This window comes from Melanaphis sacchari, unplaced genomic scaffold, assembly GCF_002803265.2.
Source record: "Melanaphis sacchari strain LSU unplaced genomic scaffold, SCAv2.0 Contig65_pilon_pilon, whole genome shotgun sequence".
NCBI classification, from domain to species: domain Eukaryota; kingdom Metazoa; phylum Arthropoda; class Insecta; order Hemiptera; family Aphididae; genus Melanaphis; species Melanaphis sacchari.
Window position 1 is genome coordinate 2,407,072 of NW_020271469.1, and position 16,289 is coordinate 2,423,360.

The 16,289-nt window shown below is 28.9% G+C and overlaps 2 protein-coding genes across 4 annotated transcripts; both read left to right on the top strand.

Moving 5' to 3' along the window:
• The first annotated feature begins 961 nt into the window (after window positions 1-961).
• LOC112600594 (kelch-like protein 2) lies at window positions 962-5,730 on the top strand. Its single transcript, XM_025347865.1, has 14 exons — window positions 962-1,002; window positions 1,094-1,256; window positions 1,362-1,419; window positions 1,918-2,092; window positions 2,187-2,340; window positions 2,403-2,631; window positions 2,724-2,899; window positions 2,973-3,069; window positions 4,219-4,375; window positions 4,441-4,547; window positions 4,608-4,904; window positions 4,979-5,119; window positions 5,193-5,442; window positions 5,519-5,730. Exons 5-14 carry the CDS (start codon window positions 2,207-2,209, stop codon window positions 5,710-5,712), a joined length of 1,782 nt encoding a protein of 593 aa, XP_025203650.1. The 5' UTR covers window positions 962-1,002; window positions 1,094-1,256; window positions 1,362-1,419; window positions 1,918-2,092; window positions 2,187-2,206; the 3' UTR covers window positions 5,713-5,730.
• Window positions 5,731-12,707: 6,977 nt separating this feature from the next.
• LOC112600508 (N6-adenosine-methyltransferase catalytic subunit) lies at window positions 12,708-16,270 on the top strand. 3 transcript variants are annotated; one of them, XR_003115004.1, is made up of 12 exons: window positions 12,708-12,747; window positions 12,831-13,003; window positions 13,084-13,312; window positions 13,368-13,531; window positions 13,604-13,695; window positions 14,123-14,249; window positions 14,311-14,473; window positions 15,123-15,283; window positions 15,376-15,520; window positions 15,594-15,741; window positions 15,897-16,011; window positions 16,071-16,160. XR_003115004.1 is itself a non-coding variant. In XM_025347747.1 (12 exons), exons 2-12 carry the CDS (start codon window positions 12,877-12,879, stop codon window positions 16,186-16,188), a joined length of 1,653 nt encoding a protein of 550 aa, XP_025203532.1. In that variant the 5' UTR covers window positions 12,708-12,747; window positions 12,831-12,876; the 3' UTR covers window positions 16,189-16,270. The 3 variants fall into 3 exon arrangements, 2 of the variants coding, with proteins under 2 accessions (XP_025203532.1, XP_025203533.1); XM_025347747.1 differs by having other exon boundaries at window positions 15,833-16,011; window positions 16,071-16,270; XM_025347748.1 differs by lacking the exons at window positions 15,897-16,011; window positions 16,071-16,160 and adding an exon at window positions 15,796-15,868.
• The last annotated feature ends 19 nt before the right edge of the window (window positions 16,271-16,289 follow it).

Below are 16,289 nucleotides of genomic sequence, written 5' to 3' on the forward strand. Positions count from 1 at the left end.
ATTGAAGTAATATAAGACTACAAGAGTACCTAGGTTACTAAATCTTAATTAATTTATAAAGACTTAGTACAATAATAATTTAATTTTTATAAATTATTTAACAAAAAAAAAAAATTAATGAATGTTTTTCATTTAATTGTACATTATTTCAAGAATATCAAATATTAATTTTCATGCGATATTTTGTTTATCGCACGTGATAGTTTCTATCGAAGATAAAGCGTCAACACGAGATCAAAAAAATTGTATAAATGCGTGTAAAAATTAATATTGGTGCAAATGATTTTTTTATTTTTATATTTATGTCTATGTAGTGGTCGAAGTTAGGGAGAGATATAATGGGATAGCTTCCCTTCACTTCTTATAATTCATATTTTCTCATCCCTCCATTTATTTTGTCCAAAATAATGCATATCTACTAGCAATCGTATTATAATTTATAAAGTTTTTTTTTTTTTTATTATTATAAAAGCCGCTAGTATAAACTATGATAGCTTGACAATTACATAAATTTATAAAGTTATAAATATATAATATATCTAATGATTGAATACTGCAGAGAGAAAGAGAGAGAGAGAGAGAGAGAGGGAAATATGTAATATAAACACTACATAAACTATTATTAGAGCCAGAAGAAGTATCCGAACTACACGTCTTTTTTACCCGGAATCGTAAAATCACAGAATTCTAGTACTAGTCCATTTCAGTAACCCGAATAAATAAAATAATTATGAAGTATAGTACTACACGCAGATTAACCCCCTCCCCTCGTCACACAGAAATTTTAACGAATTTAATACGTAACCAACTAATAATTATGCAGTACGGATTTATTGTTTAGGTAGCACAAATTGTAAGTTCGGATTATTTTGTTGATACTGAGTACTGACTATGTACCTAGTGTTGTTTTGTTATTGTAAACATACCTACCAAATAAGTTATTTTCGTCTCCAATCTGTTTAATTAATTATATTTATATACATATAATATTATATCCTATAGGTAGATATAAATAGTCATTTTACATTTATAACGACAACATATTATTCATAACTATTGACTGCGTATTTACTATTTTTGATTTATTTATTAGTGTTTACTGTTTAGTCTATAGTAGACATCGTACTCGCGTGTATGATAATATGGTCTGCAGATTTTCCAATAATTCATTAGTTCATCACTCAATGTCTTCTGGGATACGCTGAAACACTCCGCACGTTGGACATTATTGCGTATTAACATTCGATGTGTTATCGGTAAATACCTATCATTTAGTATTTAAATTGTGTTATGAATTTTATTGAATTAATAATTCTCAACATTTAATGGAAAAATACTGTAATAATATCTCTACTCTCTAGTTAAATCAGTTTGAAAATCATAACCTACCGTCATTCATTTGAAGTAAACTACCAATAGGTAAGAAAATACGTCTATATTGAACTTGATATTATTTTATTTGTTGAGATATCGCCATCTTTAAAAATTATTATGAAAGTGATGTAACCTATCATCTAGTACAAAAAAAATTCTTAGGAAACAATCGAATATAATTTTATTGTGAATACAAAACGATAATGATAATAATAATAATTATATACTTAAATATTTTAAAAACAGTTGATATTATAACTCGTAAGTTAGGTATAAGCTATAAAAAATAGGTATGTTTTTATTATGATATAATAATAGCCTTACACTTTTTTAAACCTCAACCAATCAAAAATTATCTTAAAAACTAGGTAAGTTAAATACGAATGCTTATATAAGGGATGTTATTGATGTTATTCATAATAATTATAATTATTAGTATATATTATATTATATATAATATATAAACAGATCATGTACCCGTATTATTTCTATTATTAGACTTGTACTCATATTTTTGTGTTGTGTTTGACTTTTAACCAATAGTTTTAAATCTGATAAGTGATTAGTGATAACTATAAGAAATGAAACTAACTAGAATAACAAGTTCAAAATTCTTGTGGACTACCAAATCCTGTACAACCCAGTAAGATGTATTCCTAGTAAATTTGAGACTGAAATGAAAATTCCATACGTACAGTATTCTTAAACAATTTATTATGTATGAAATTTATTTTATTGGTCCTCAATCCTTACAGACTTAAATTTAATAATCACACAATCAATAAATGTAAAAAATCTACTTACTTTAAAAGGTGTATGCAAAAAAAAAAAGATGAATGCTTTAAAAAATTCTTCATGTAATACTGATCAAAATCAATTTTTGAAACCTGACATATGTGAATCAAAAAGTTATAGAAATTTCTCTCATATGATCAAAGTATTTGAAGTCCTACAGTTATTACGCGAGTATGTTTTAAGAGATATTAAATGCCTGTAAAATAAATATTTGTAGCAAGTTTTTGTTTTAGAGATGAAGTTTTTTGCGATATAAAGTTACAAGCAGATGATGGCACTGTACTAAATGGACATAAAGTTGTATTAGTATCTGTAAGCCCATATTTTCGAGCAATGTTCACTTGTTTTAGTGAAAGTAACAAAAATGTTGTTAATATAAGAAATCTAGATTCTACTGCTTTACAGCTGTTATTGGATTATATTTATACTGGTGAAATCATAATAAACCTAGAAAATGTTCAGGTATAATAACAATTATATTTGTTAATTATTATATGTTGTTTATTAGTTTTAACTAATTACTTACCTAAATGCATTTTTGTTGATTTCTCAAGGTTTTGTTACCGGCTTCAAATCTTTTACAGTTAGAGTTTGTAAGAGGTGCATGTATTGAATTCTTACAAAAACAACTAAATCCTTCAAATTGTCTTGGTATCAGAGCATTTGCTGACTTTTATAACTGTGCAGAATTGTTGTCAAGTTCTGAAGCATATATTAAAAAACAGTTTGTGTAAGATCTATTTGATTTAATTTTTTTATCATGTCAGTAAAATATATAAATGTATTATGATAATTATTGGCAGAAAAGTGATTGAAGGTGATGAGTTTTTATCTTTATCTTCTGAAGAACTGATTTATCTAATTTCGAGTAATGACCTTAATGTTGCATTTGAAGAAAAAGTAAGTTATCTAGTGTTCATATGTGTATGTAGTTTTGTATTGTGCTAAACTGAAGATAAATTTACTTATACATAACATTTATAAAATAATCCTATACATTGGCTTTTTTAAGAAAGTGTATATTTGAATTACATGTTTCATAAATAAATTAAAATATGGTTGTTCTGTGTCTAAGTAAGTTCAAAACCTAAATAATTATTTTAATATGAATAATAAATTAATGATAAATAGTTAAGTAGGTATAAGAATTAAATGGTTGTAAAAAGTTTTATCTTAGCCATATAAGATTATTTTAATCTATAAATATTGAACCTCTATCAACTTTATAATATAATATATTGTGTTTAATATTTATTTATCTTAAAAAAAAAATGAAATCAATTATTGTCCATATCAACAAAATTATAAATAACAAAGCTATCTATACAATATTTTTATTTTAAGTTTATTAATAATAGAATGTTATTAAATTATAAAAATATATCTCTTGCCTTACTAGGTATATGAAAAGTAATAAATGGTATTATGAGGAAGTTAAACCCTTATGTGTAGTCTGCATCATTTAAACCTAAAATATAACAATTCTGTAAAACCAAAGTTGTATGTAGTTACCTTTAAGTCTTAATATAAATTATATATTATATTAAAATGTTTAAATGTTTATTAAAGCTGACAACAGATATTAAAGGCTTTGTGTTCTCCATAGATAAAACAGCGAGTGAATTAAATCATTCTTGGTCTTTATTATTTTCAGTGAATTTTTCAACTTATTGAAAGACATTTGTTTCTTTTTAAATTCATTCTAGAAGCTAGGTCCATAAACTTCATCATTCTCATCAAAAATGTTTAAGATCCATCACATCCAATATAATTGTCACATACACCATAATTTTTAGGTAATTAATGGTTAATCCACAACTTAAATATTAAAATGACTATATATATATATTATAAAATAAGTATATCAAAATTTCAAAAATTACAAATTCACTTCTATGAGTTCTTGTTGGGCCTTTTAAAAATATGTACAATTTTTGAATTGATAGTGTAACAAATGTATGAATTTAAGTAAACAAAATTTAAATCATTAGTAATCTTACATTATTACTTTTTGTTTTATTTAAATTTGATTGTATTTATTTGTTGTAGGTATATGAATGTGTAATTAATTGGGTAAAACATGAATTAGGTTGCAGGTATGATAGTTTACCTAGATTAATTAAACATGTACGTTTACCATTAGTATCCTTAGAATACATAACAAAAAAAGTTGTTGAGGAACCTCTTTTTAAAAATATTCCTAAATGTATGTATTTCTTTAATATTCATTTTTTTAAATTTAATTTCACTATAAAATCGTAATATTTTTAGGTAAAGATTATATTAATGAAGCTTTAAACTTTCATAAACTTAAGACACAACAGATTATTATTATTCCACAAACAATTCATTGTACACCTAGACTTTCTGGATATAAAGTATGATTTTGTTTTAATTATTTTATTTTTGCAATTATTTTATCCATTTAATTCCACTAGGTTATTCTTATGTTTAATTTATCTCAAAAAACAATGAAGTGTAATACAAACTGGTATGACCCTGCAACCAACTTATTGCAAATTGCAGTTGGAGTGGGTGAATGTAACAGACCATCTGGTCTAGCAATAGTGACAAGTCAATTTGTGTTTTCTTTGGGTAGTTTTTATATGTCAAATTCTCGGTCTGTTGAAATGTTTGATTTATTCTCATATTCACCCTGTTGGGTGCAAATGGCTAACATGTTAGTTTGTCGATATAATTTAGGAGTTGGTGTTTTAGACAATTGTATATATGCTGTAAGTATTGCTTGGATACTACTTATTTCTTATTAAATTTTTTATATAAAATTATATATTATATTAATTGCTAGATTGGTGGATCTAATGGTACAGGTAGTTTAAATAGTGCCGAAGTTTTTGATGTTAATATTAAAAAATGGCGAATGATATCTAATATGTCTACCAAGAGAAGTACTTTTAGTGTTGGAGTACTCGATAATTTAATATATGCAGTAAATAAACATTTTTATTACTTGTATATTTATTTTAAATTTATAATTTATTCTGTTTCATTTAATGGCGTAGGTAGGAGGTTATAGCGGATCAGAAATTTTAAAATCTGTTGAATGTTATGATCCTAATCTTGACACTTGGACGTCAGTTGCAGAAATGTCAGTAGGTCGCTTTGGTGTTAGTATTGGAGTTCTAGACGGTGTTATGTATGCTGTGGGTGGTAATAATGGATCAGGACATCTTAAAAATGTCGAAGCTTATAGACCAAGTACTGGAGTTTGGTCATCTATTGCTGATATGCACTTGTGCCGATTCAATCCTGGTGACTATAATAATTACTTTTTTGAAGACAATATTTGTAGATAACCAATTATTTAAAAATTACATTTTTAATATAGGAGTATTTGCATTAAATGGTTTATTGTATGTTATTGGTGGAAAACGTGGATCTACTTGTTTAAATTCTGTAGAAATTTACAACCCCATCACAAATACTTGGACCATAGAAGCATTGCCTAAAAGTTTTGATCAAATCATTGGTGGAGTAGTGGTTGATAGGTTACCTCAGTTTAGAATAAATTCGCATAAATGATATTGTTGTTTATTTACAAACATTTATTGTTATTGTGTTTACAATTTATTATGATAAAAAGTGTATTGTTATATTTTTACTGTTTTATCAATTTTAATTTTTTATAATTGTTATTACTTAACACTTAAAATATTTTATTTGACCATTTATTTTTAAATCAAAAAAATATGGTATAAAATATATTAGATCATTCACTTAAAGTGTATGATAATTGTTCAAGATATACTATGATAATCGTTTGCGTGCGATAAGTTCGTCGACTTTATCGTCGCCCTCCTCCCCTCTTGTATATATGGCATCGGCGTCTTTGACCACCGCTGTCCAAAGGAAACTCTAAACTCACACTTAATAGTCTCGTTCGACATCGTCGAGAGTCGAGACGTGGCCCCACTCTTGGCCCGTGTGTGCCGTTAAATCTTGTGCCCGTTGCGTCGTGTGTTTTTACATCCAACAAGGGCTTTGACCTTTTAGGTCGTTGCACACTTATTTTATTATAAATTTTGTGTCGTCGTTGTATTCGTCGCGCACGTCGCTCTTGCCATGCATACATTAAAATTAAAATCTGTATATATAAAAAGACTTGTCCTGGGTGATTCATCATCGCCTAGCCGGAACTGCTGAAGTTATGGATATGGAATTTTCAGTAAATGTATTTATTACTATGTATAGGCGCATTAAGAAAGGATTTTTCGAAATTCGCATTTTAAGGGTAAAAAAAGCATAAAATAGTTCATTTTTAATTACCGGTGGGTGAGGTTCGCGGTACGGCAGCCGTCGACGCGCGGTGGCTAGACGTGGCCGCCCAAATTTTTTATTAATAATTTTAATAAATTCTTACATTATGTTCAGTTTTTTACTGAGGTTATCGATTTCATCTGTACTAAAAGACACAGAATTTCCTAATACGCTATTTTTTAATTTTTTATTAACGTAAGAAACGAAAAAATCGTAAAGTCTTTACCAATATGATTTTTAAAGGATAGTGAAGAAGTATGTATTATACCTAGATCCTTTACCTTAAAGAATCGATTTAAGGATGTTTTACTAAGGTATAAATGTAATCGACGAAATTTTATGATCTAGAATACGGTACAACTTTACACTTATCCAAGTTTGGAGTTAGGCCAATATCGTAACTGTCTTATATGAATACAGATATTTTAATTTAATACGTATCCATTATAGAGTTACTAAGACAAGCATTTTACAAATTTGCGATATATATTCATATCATATTTTAGAAAACAATATTTTTTAAATACATTAGTTAAGCATTTTTTGTTTTTATTTAATATTGTAAATTTAAACCAAATCCAGGTAAATTAAAAAAAAATATTGTTATAAAATATCAGAGTTTTAATTCTATATATCTAGCTAGGTTGATATCTTAATCCTAGATGCCCTATAATTATAAAAACTATTTACAATCGCGCTGCTAAAAATGTGTCGACATGTATCAGAAATATATGTTAATGTTACAAAAAATGGTAGAGCCAGTCAAGGACAGTCATAACTATACTAAATTTAATTATTGAAAAATATTTAAGCACATATATATAATATTTACAATCAATTACTCACGTATATTTTAAAATAGAATATCGATTATAACATTAATTATTAAGTTCTAGGGTTCATACAGCCAAAAAAAACGTACCCACTCACCAACAAAGGATGGCTATGTTTAGCACAGTGAAACCTCTATTAATGGACACCTCTCAATAGTGGACCCTTTCTAATAGTATATTTATTTAAAATCAAAAACTTTATTTTTCGTAACTAAAATTTGTGAACTTTTCCGTTTTAATATTACGTACCTACAGCACGGTTATTATACTACTTGTACCTATAGAAGTGTATGAATACGTGGGCTCGAGAATTCAAGTTAAACATGCCTAATACAGTAATACATTTGACACATCATAAACAGCAAATTGGTACATACTTGCTTACCTTTTTTTAATTGTTATATTATGAACAACTTATGACGAAGTTTCCATTCAATTTATAAATTTAGATTTAGTATTATTCAGAAAAAAACTACCGACTATACTATACTTAAGTTCTATTATTATAAACATTTTTTTTTTCTTTAGTATTTCATCGTGTTAAAGTAATTTATTATTTTTGCAATTTAAAGTGGTGCAATAATGTTAAATGATTTATAAAGTCAATTCATGATATCACGTAGTACGTTTATTTTTAATTTCATAAATACCTAAATAAATTAACATAATTTAACAATATATGGAGACCTCACGTGAGCGCTGGCAAAGGACGGCGACAACCGCGTGTAAAACCACCGGTAGTCGGCGGCTGCCAGTTGTTGCCGGGAGTGCATCGGCAGATACAGTAGATACATTTTATCAGCTGAACGGCGTCCCTGTCGTCGATCGTCGTCGTCGCTTCGTTCTTCGAAGTGAATTTGGATGTCTACCCATAAAATTATCGTTATTAATGTCTTAGTCATTTCAATTTAAAGGTTATAAATTACCTGTACCCGACGGCGGCGGCTGAAAGACGATGGATGCGAGAATGAGGAACGATGGATGAGAAATTGGGGAGAGGTATGAGGAATGGGTGAGAGGGATGAGGATGACGTAATGGAAGGTGTTGGTGTCACCGGCGTTTGGGCCTGTTGACGTTGACCCGATTGCCGTTGGTCAACGTGATCGGTGATGCGGCGAGTGCGGCGTCAACGCCCTCAAGTCCACTAAATGACACAAAGGCATAGTTCGATTCCATCTGTTTCCCGGTCCGATCAAAGCCGTTCTTAATGCGGACACTTACTACCGTACCGAATCGGTCAGTGTGGACGGTAGTGAGTGTCCGACAAAAAGTTGATACTCGTTGGACGGCTTTGATCGCTGGGTGTGCGGCTGCGGACGGGACGACGGTTGGGGACAATCGGTGGAGGGCTCTAATAGATCAAACCAGCTGGGCTTCGGGTGGCCGGTCGACAGTAGCTGGTCGGGGCGGCGCGGCCGGTCGAGACGGTGTGGCCGGGACAGTACTTGGATGGCGGCCGTTGCGCGATGCACGCGTGCTGCACGGTGGACGCGACCACCGTGGACGCCCCGCGTGCATCTACGCGAACTACGAAGATTGTATGTATCGTTCGGTGGTCGCCGTCACCAAATACTGACCGGGCGCGCACCGAACGGTGTGGATTGACAAAACTAACACGGGCTCCAACCGCTTTGAATAGCTCGCGCAACTCCGACCGGCCTGTGGCCACGGTTCGCGAGCCGTCCCCGTTCGTTCGTTTGTAAGTATTGGGCGTTCTCCGAGTAGGTACAGTTCCCAAACATCCTACGGGTTATTGTATAGAGTGGTGTAATAGCGTCCGACCACTTGGTGACCGACGGCAATCACGTCGTGGCCGTACTCGCCGCTGCTGCCGTCCTCCTCTTCCGTTTGACAAAGTTGGTCGGTGACGCAGACGTCGACGACTGGACTCGCGTCCGTCTGACACAATTGGTCGACGACGGGACACACGACTAGGTTATATTTATTATATATACCTATTATTTCACGTAGGCGTAAAGATCGGGAATTGGCATCAAACAGTATAATCCTTACCGGTGTTCCAGCGGAGATTTTCACGCGATCGCGTTGTTTGAGATCCAAGTCGTCGATATAGGTGATATCCATGATTTATTATTATTGTTATTATTATCATTTGTGTTTTGTATATACCGATTATTGTTATACTAATTCTTGTCATATTACGTATTTGGGCGCCCTATTTTTCACCCTATTATTATTAATTTAGTACATCAATATTTCTAATATACATATAATATTATAGCACGACGGTGCGTAAAACAAATTTGTTTATAATATTTATTATATATTTTATTTTTGGTCACCTGTCCTTTTTACAGGTCACCTTATTATTATAGTTATTAACGAGATAAATCTCTGGGTGTTATTTTCTTGTTTACAATATTTTCTCATCATCATTTAAGGCCAACCGCCATCCCCGTAGGAGCCTTTGTGGTACAATAATATTGAATATAATCTCCATAATATTTTGATCTCTAAATCAAGTGTATATTTTTGATTTAGAACCTAGAAATTAATTTTATTTATAGAATATCGAATGGTACACAATATATTATAACTTAAATCGACCCCGCAATAGAATTCCATATTCCAAAAATATGTTTTATCCAACTACCTAAGCAATAGTCTTTGGTAACCTAGTTTCCTATTTCTTTCGATGATTGTATACGGTTTTTTTTTTTACTAGCATTTCACTTCTTTTCCTTTCATCAAAGTCTCTACCTTTATACCATCATTATTAATATTTTAAATATTCAAATAATATTCTATGAGATATTCTTATAATATTCTCGACGATTTTTCATTTTGGATTTCTGACCATTCCGTCGTCCTAGTAGCAAATTCGTTGTCATATTTACCAAAATAATTATAAATCGATTTATAGGTTAAACATTTATTTTGTTTTTATGTTTAATCATTGATTTAACGATATTTTTGAAAAGATTTTCTTTCACGAATAATTCAATAACAGTGATAAACAACTATAGGTATATTATATGTTGAGCATGGATTTTTAAGCACTTGAAAGTACCTATCAAAATATACAATAAAAATCATGAAAATATGGAAGACATTTTTTTTTAAATTTTCAAATTCAACAGCTTATAATAATTAATTATTTAAATACTAAATGAAAAATTTTCTTATTATTAATTAATAATTGTTAAATATCATAATAATATTACATTATATCGTGTCGTCACCGTTAGTCCTACCCAAGCCGATTTAATAATTATTACATAATATTCGCTTTCACTCACTCTTTCGCGAAATCGTTTTTACTATACAGTTTATATATTCGACTTCAGGCATTAACTCGTATGTTTTGAACTTATATTATCATTTTAGATCATCTCAAATACTAAATCTGACAAATTAAAACTAATGCACTCGAAAGATGTATGTTCGCTGTATGCGCGTGTCGGACTAGACACTAACAATTTGTGTTCAGCCGTAAAAGCCGAGAAAAATCTGTTAACATAAATCATAATATTGTATGACAATTTATTATGGTCAAACACGATGTTATAAAATCTCGAATGTGATAATTAAATAAGTCCGTAGTGAAGGCGAATTTTGCACATCGTAAATAAATTACATGAGACGGTGGATACATTTTACAGTATAGTGATATCTTCTGCCTACAATAATATTATGTAGATATATATTATACTATTTATACTATAGAAGTACGCGACATTGGTTGTGTAAAAACTTTAGCATCCTAAAGCTAAACAGATGCTTAGTAGGTTGATTTAAATCTTTAAATTGTTAGGTGTATATAATCATAAAAGAAAGGTTTATATAATATAATCTATAGATACAATTCATTATGGTATTATTGGTATTATTATTACAGCTTTATGTGTTTGTAAATTTGTAATAATACCATTGATGACAGAATAATACTCTAAGGACTAGATAAATTCATTGTTAGTTTGCGCACAAAACAACACAGGTACTCGTAATAATAAGAAAAAAATCAATATCCAATCATAAAATTAATTATCTCTGGTGATCGGTGTATCAAATATAATATTTAAATATGAACAATAAATAATGTTCAAAATTAATTGACTATTCCAAATTTTAATTGATATAAAAGAATGATAATCTATTAAAAAAAAAAAATAAGCAATAAATAATAAAAATTATAGCAAAATCTCATTAATAACACACTAAAAGCAAAATATATTCGAATAGAATTAAAGTTACACAAATGTTATATTTTCAATTATATAATATCTAAAATTTTGTGTGACTACGTTTTGATTTTTGTTATAAAATTAATAAAGTTAAAAATTATATTTTTTTTTTTTTTGTTTTATAAAATTTTTAAATCAATTGTTGCAGAATTATAATGACTAATACAATCGTTTTAAACAGAATATTCGTGTACATACATAGTATATAGAGTTATGAGCATTGAGTTGCGCTTCCAATGCTACACGCGTAATACCTTATGTTTCAAGAAATATTTATGACATCATATTTATTTTATTATAGGTACCTACTTTGATAAATTGTGCGAAACACTACCATAAAGTATAACGCCGATGACAAAGATAAGTACCTATATCAACTATGACCATTAGTATCTAATAGCCAAATAGTTTATACAATAAAATTAATAAAAATAAATCAAAATTGTTACTACAACACTAAAATAGTCATTTAGTTCGTGATTGTAATTTGTAATTGAAATAAAAAAAAAAAAAAACGCTGGAAGAAATTTAATGTTAGATTCATAGGCGTGCACAGGCCTCTTTTCCAGGGTATGCTGAAAGCTGCCACTGGTGCCTTGGCGGATACAGGGGGGGGATAATAAAAATTATAATTTATCATAACATTATTCTTCGTTGGATAGAGTTTTAGAAATCATCAATGATGTCTTCGGGATTTAAATTAACAGCCATTTCTTGTTCTATACCTACTCATTTAGTTGCTAGCATCAAAGTATTTAACCTTTCTTCTATTATTATGAAACATTTACTATACGATTACTAACAAACTTCGTGTAAAAACATAAATGAAATATAACACTTTTAATTTGCAAAATGGTGTTTGGTATGTGTGAAGCTCCGTGTTCGTTCAGGGTATGCAGCTGCATACCCCCTGCGCACGACTATGGTTAGAATAAATTCCTTTGATAACGCTTATCAATTATAATTATTATCACTGGGAAGATCCGACCTCGTCTGGTTCTGTATTTCTGCGTGGAATTTGTTGTTTACTTTTTGGTGTAATCACGAAATAATGTTTCGACTAGAATTCAAAATTCAACGTTTATTTTATTCACTATACCTAGTGTATTTTAAGTATTTTACTATTTATTATTAAGTAAATCTGATTACTACTTATAATCTATTATTGTGTTCCTTTTAAAATTAAATAAATCATGAAAAATAAAAATACCCAATTTAAAATGAAAATTGTTTATTAAATTTAAATATACGCGTTTATGTGGTATGTATAAATGTACTTATGCTTTTATTTTTATTTAAATTTGTAATATGGTACATTAATACAAATAAATTTTTCCGTGTTAGTTAATTCGATCATTTTAGTTGGAATTACAATTTAAATGTTTCAATCATGTCAGATGCCTGGCAAGAAATTCAAGCTGTGAAAAGCAAACGGAATTCATTGCGAGAAAAACTTCAGAAGAGAAAAATTGAACGGCAGGTTATTTTAAATGAAACCTCTGATACAATTGTTTCTAGTAAGTGGCCCTTACATGTCAGTGTCAGTAGTTCAGTGTTTTTATTTTAAAATTAATTATATATTTTGTATATTTTGTAGGGGAATCTTTAGTGCCGAGCACGAGTAATGCAGAAAAAGAATCAGATTTTGATTGGAACAAGGTAGGCGGTGAACGTGTGTTACTTGAAATACTTGTTGATCTATCAGTTAATCTTCCAATCACATCTCATCAATTAGTGACTGATCTTTTAAAAAAAGAATCTACCTACATATCACATTCATCTGTTGTTAATTTGCTGTACAAATTTGCAGCACAAAATCTTATAAGGTATTATTATTACAATTGATTGTATTTATAATGCCTCATAGTATTATTTATTTAGTTTAAAAAATATTACAATTGATGGCCAGCAAGGTTTGAAAATATTAACAGCCGAACATGCAAAATTACTTGCAATGACTAATAGTTTATCATCAGAAATTGATTCAAACTTGCGTCTCGAAAAATCTCGCTTGCTGATAGAAGATAAAATCAAACAACTTGAATGTAATTAATACTATTATTACGTACATTTCATTACAGATAACTCTTAATTTAAACATTTTAAACAATTTTCAGATGAAGAAATTGATGAATGTTTAAAAAATCCAAAAGTACAAAAGTTATCTATTGATTTTAAAAAGTCTGATGAGTCTGATGATGATATAATGGTGAGTAGAATGTAAGGCAAATTTAGTTATTAATGTATCATTTTTTATCGACATTAGAATGATTGTGAAATTATAAATAATTATTCAGACTTCATTTTTATGTTATTGCTATTTGAAATTTTTAATGAGAAATGAAAATTATCCATAGATATTTGTCACACGACTATGTGACTGTGAAGACTGCTAATAGTAGTTTTTGGTTTTAAATTATGATTCTATTAAATCCTCCACAATCTATCATAATAATTGTTCTTGCATGCTATCATTGTTATTTATATTATTATACAATAATCATAGTCAAAAAAAAATTTAAGTGATAATTTCTAATTGTATCATCATTCTTTAATTGATATAATTAAATATATAAATTTAAAAAATTTAATTTTATAAATATAATCAAAATATTGATTTTAATATGTTGGTTTAGTCCCTTATTTCAATGCCTTCGATTAGAGAAAAAGAAATAAAAAAAGTTAGTGAAGAAATAATGGAACTGCTTACCAAACAAACAGTTAAAGAAAAATCTTTATGTGAAAAATTTCGGTCTAAAGGAGGTAATTAAAAGTATTACAATAACATATATAATCAATAATAATGTATTTTTTTTATATAAAGGGACACATGTTATGGAATTTTGTCCACACGGTACTCGATCAGATTGCATGGAGGGACATGTTTGTAAAAAACTTCATTTCAAAAAAATTATCCAAATGCATACTGATGAAACTTTAGGTGATTGTTCTTTTCTAAATACTTGTTTTCACATGGATACTTGTAAGTAAGTAACAATTTATTTTATTTAGATTTATTTATATAACTTTTCATAATTACAAATTAGAAGGCAACTATAATGTTGATATTTTGAATTATAATTATGTTTGTTAGTAAATATTTTAGGTATTAGAGTTGGTAAATTATAGTTACTTATATTTGTCAATTAAGGTTTATTAAAGTTTATTTGAGAATAATTAATTTTATATAACAACTAATTTTGAATTAAGTAATTTCTATACTTAATTACTTTGTGGTACTTTAAGTAGTTATTCAAAAACTAAGAATGAAGTATAGATTGTAAGATTTGACTTTGTTTTAATGTTTAACTAGTTTTACTAATAATATATATTAGATGTTAGTAAAATTGTATTTGTGAGAGAATATTATGATGATCTATCACTTGAAATCATATATGGAGCTTTCATTATAACTGTTAAGCTAAACTGTTAGAAAGTTTTATCATTTAAATAATTTATTTCTTAAGTCAAGCAGATTAATTTTTTTAGTTTTGTCTTTGTTTCATTTTAGTCTTTTCTGACATTAATCTCACAATCTCAGTATCTATAAAAATGGGCATAAAAGTATTTTTAGGTTAATCATTCAGTTCAGATTATTTCTAATTTTTATAAAATTGAGCTATTTATTTGTTTTAGATATGTTCACTATGCAGTTGATGGTGAAACTAGTAAAGTGAATTTAGTGAACGCTCTTAATAGTTTTCCATCAAAAAAAGGATTGATTAATGATAAGTCTGAATTGTTTCCATGTCAATGGATTCAGTGTGATTTAAGGTATATGGATTTCACTTTTTTAGGTAAGGAACAAATTAATATTTAATTATTTAGTGTATATTTGTCTAATTTATTATTTAATATTTCTAATCTTCATATATGTTGTGGAATCTAGGAAAATTTGCTATTATTATGGCTGATCCACCATGGGATATTCATATGGAACTTCCTTATGGCACATTATCTGATGATGAAATGCGGCGATTGGGTATTCCACAGTTGCAAGACGAAGGACTTATATTTTTATGGGTTACTGGACGGTAATTTTTGAGCATGATAATTATATTAGGTCTATTCAATTGTTATAATTGTAATAATATGTATTGTTTATAGAGCTATGGAGCTTGGTAGAGAATGTCTAAAACTATGGGGTTATGAACGAGTAGACGAAATAATTTGGGTAAAAACCAATCAATTACAAAGGATAATAAGAACTGGTCGAACAGGTCACTGGCTGAATCATGGAAAAGAACATTGTTTGGTGAGTTATTTAATATTTGTAAACTTAAGTATAAACTTTTTGTTTTAAATCTAGTGTTAACAATTAAGTGAAACACTTGTATATTATTAAGGTGGGGAAAAAAGGTAACCCTTCCAATTTAAATTGTGGTTTGGATTGTGATGTGATCGTTGCAGAAGTACGAGACACTAGTCACAAGCCAGATGAAATATATGGTATTATAGAACGATTGTCACCCTTTACTAGAAAAATTGAATTATTTGGAAGATCTCATAATATTCAACCCAACTGGTAAGTTTATACTTTGCTATCAATTGTATTATTTAATTAAAATGGAATATTTTATACAGGATAACGCTTGGAAATCAGGTAGAAGGTATCAGGCTAACTGATCAAGATCTCATAACAAAATTTAGAAAAGCATACCCATCTGGGAATTGTTTGACAACATTAAAGAGGAATACATGAGTTAAGATTATATTGTTATTGTTGTTGTAGTATGGATCCATTAATTAATATTGTAATGATTTATAATAAAACAAATACCAGTTTTCAGCTGTTTTATTTTA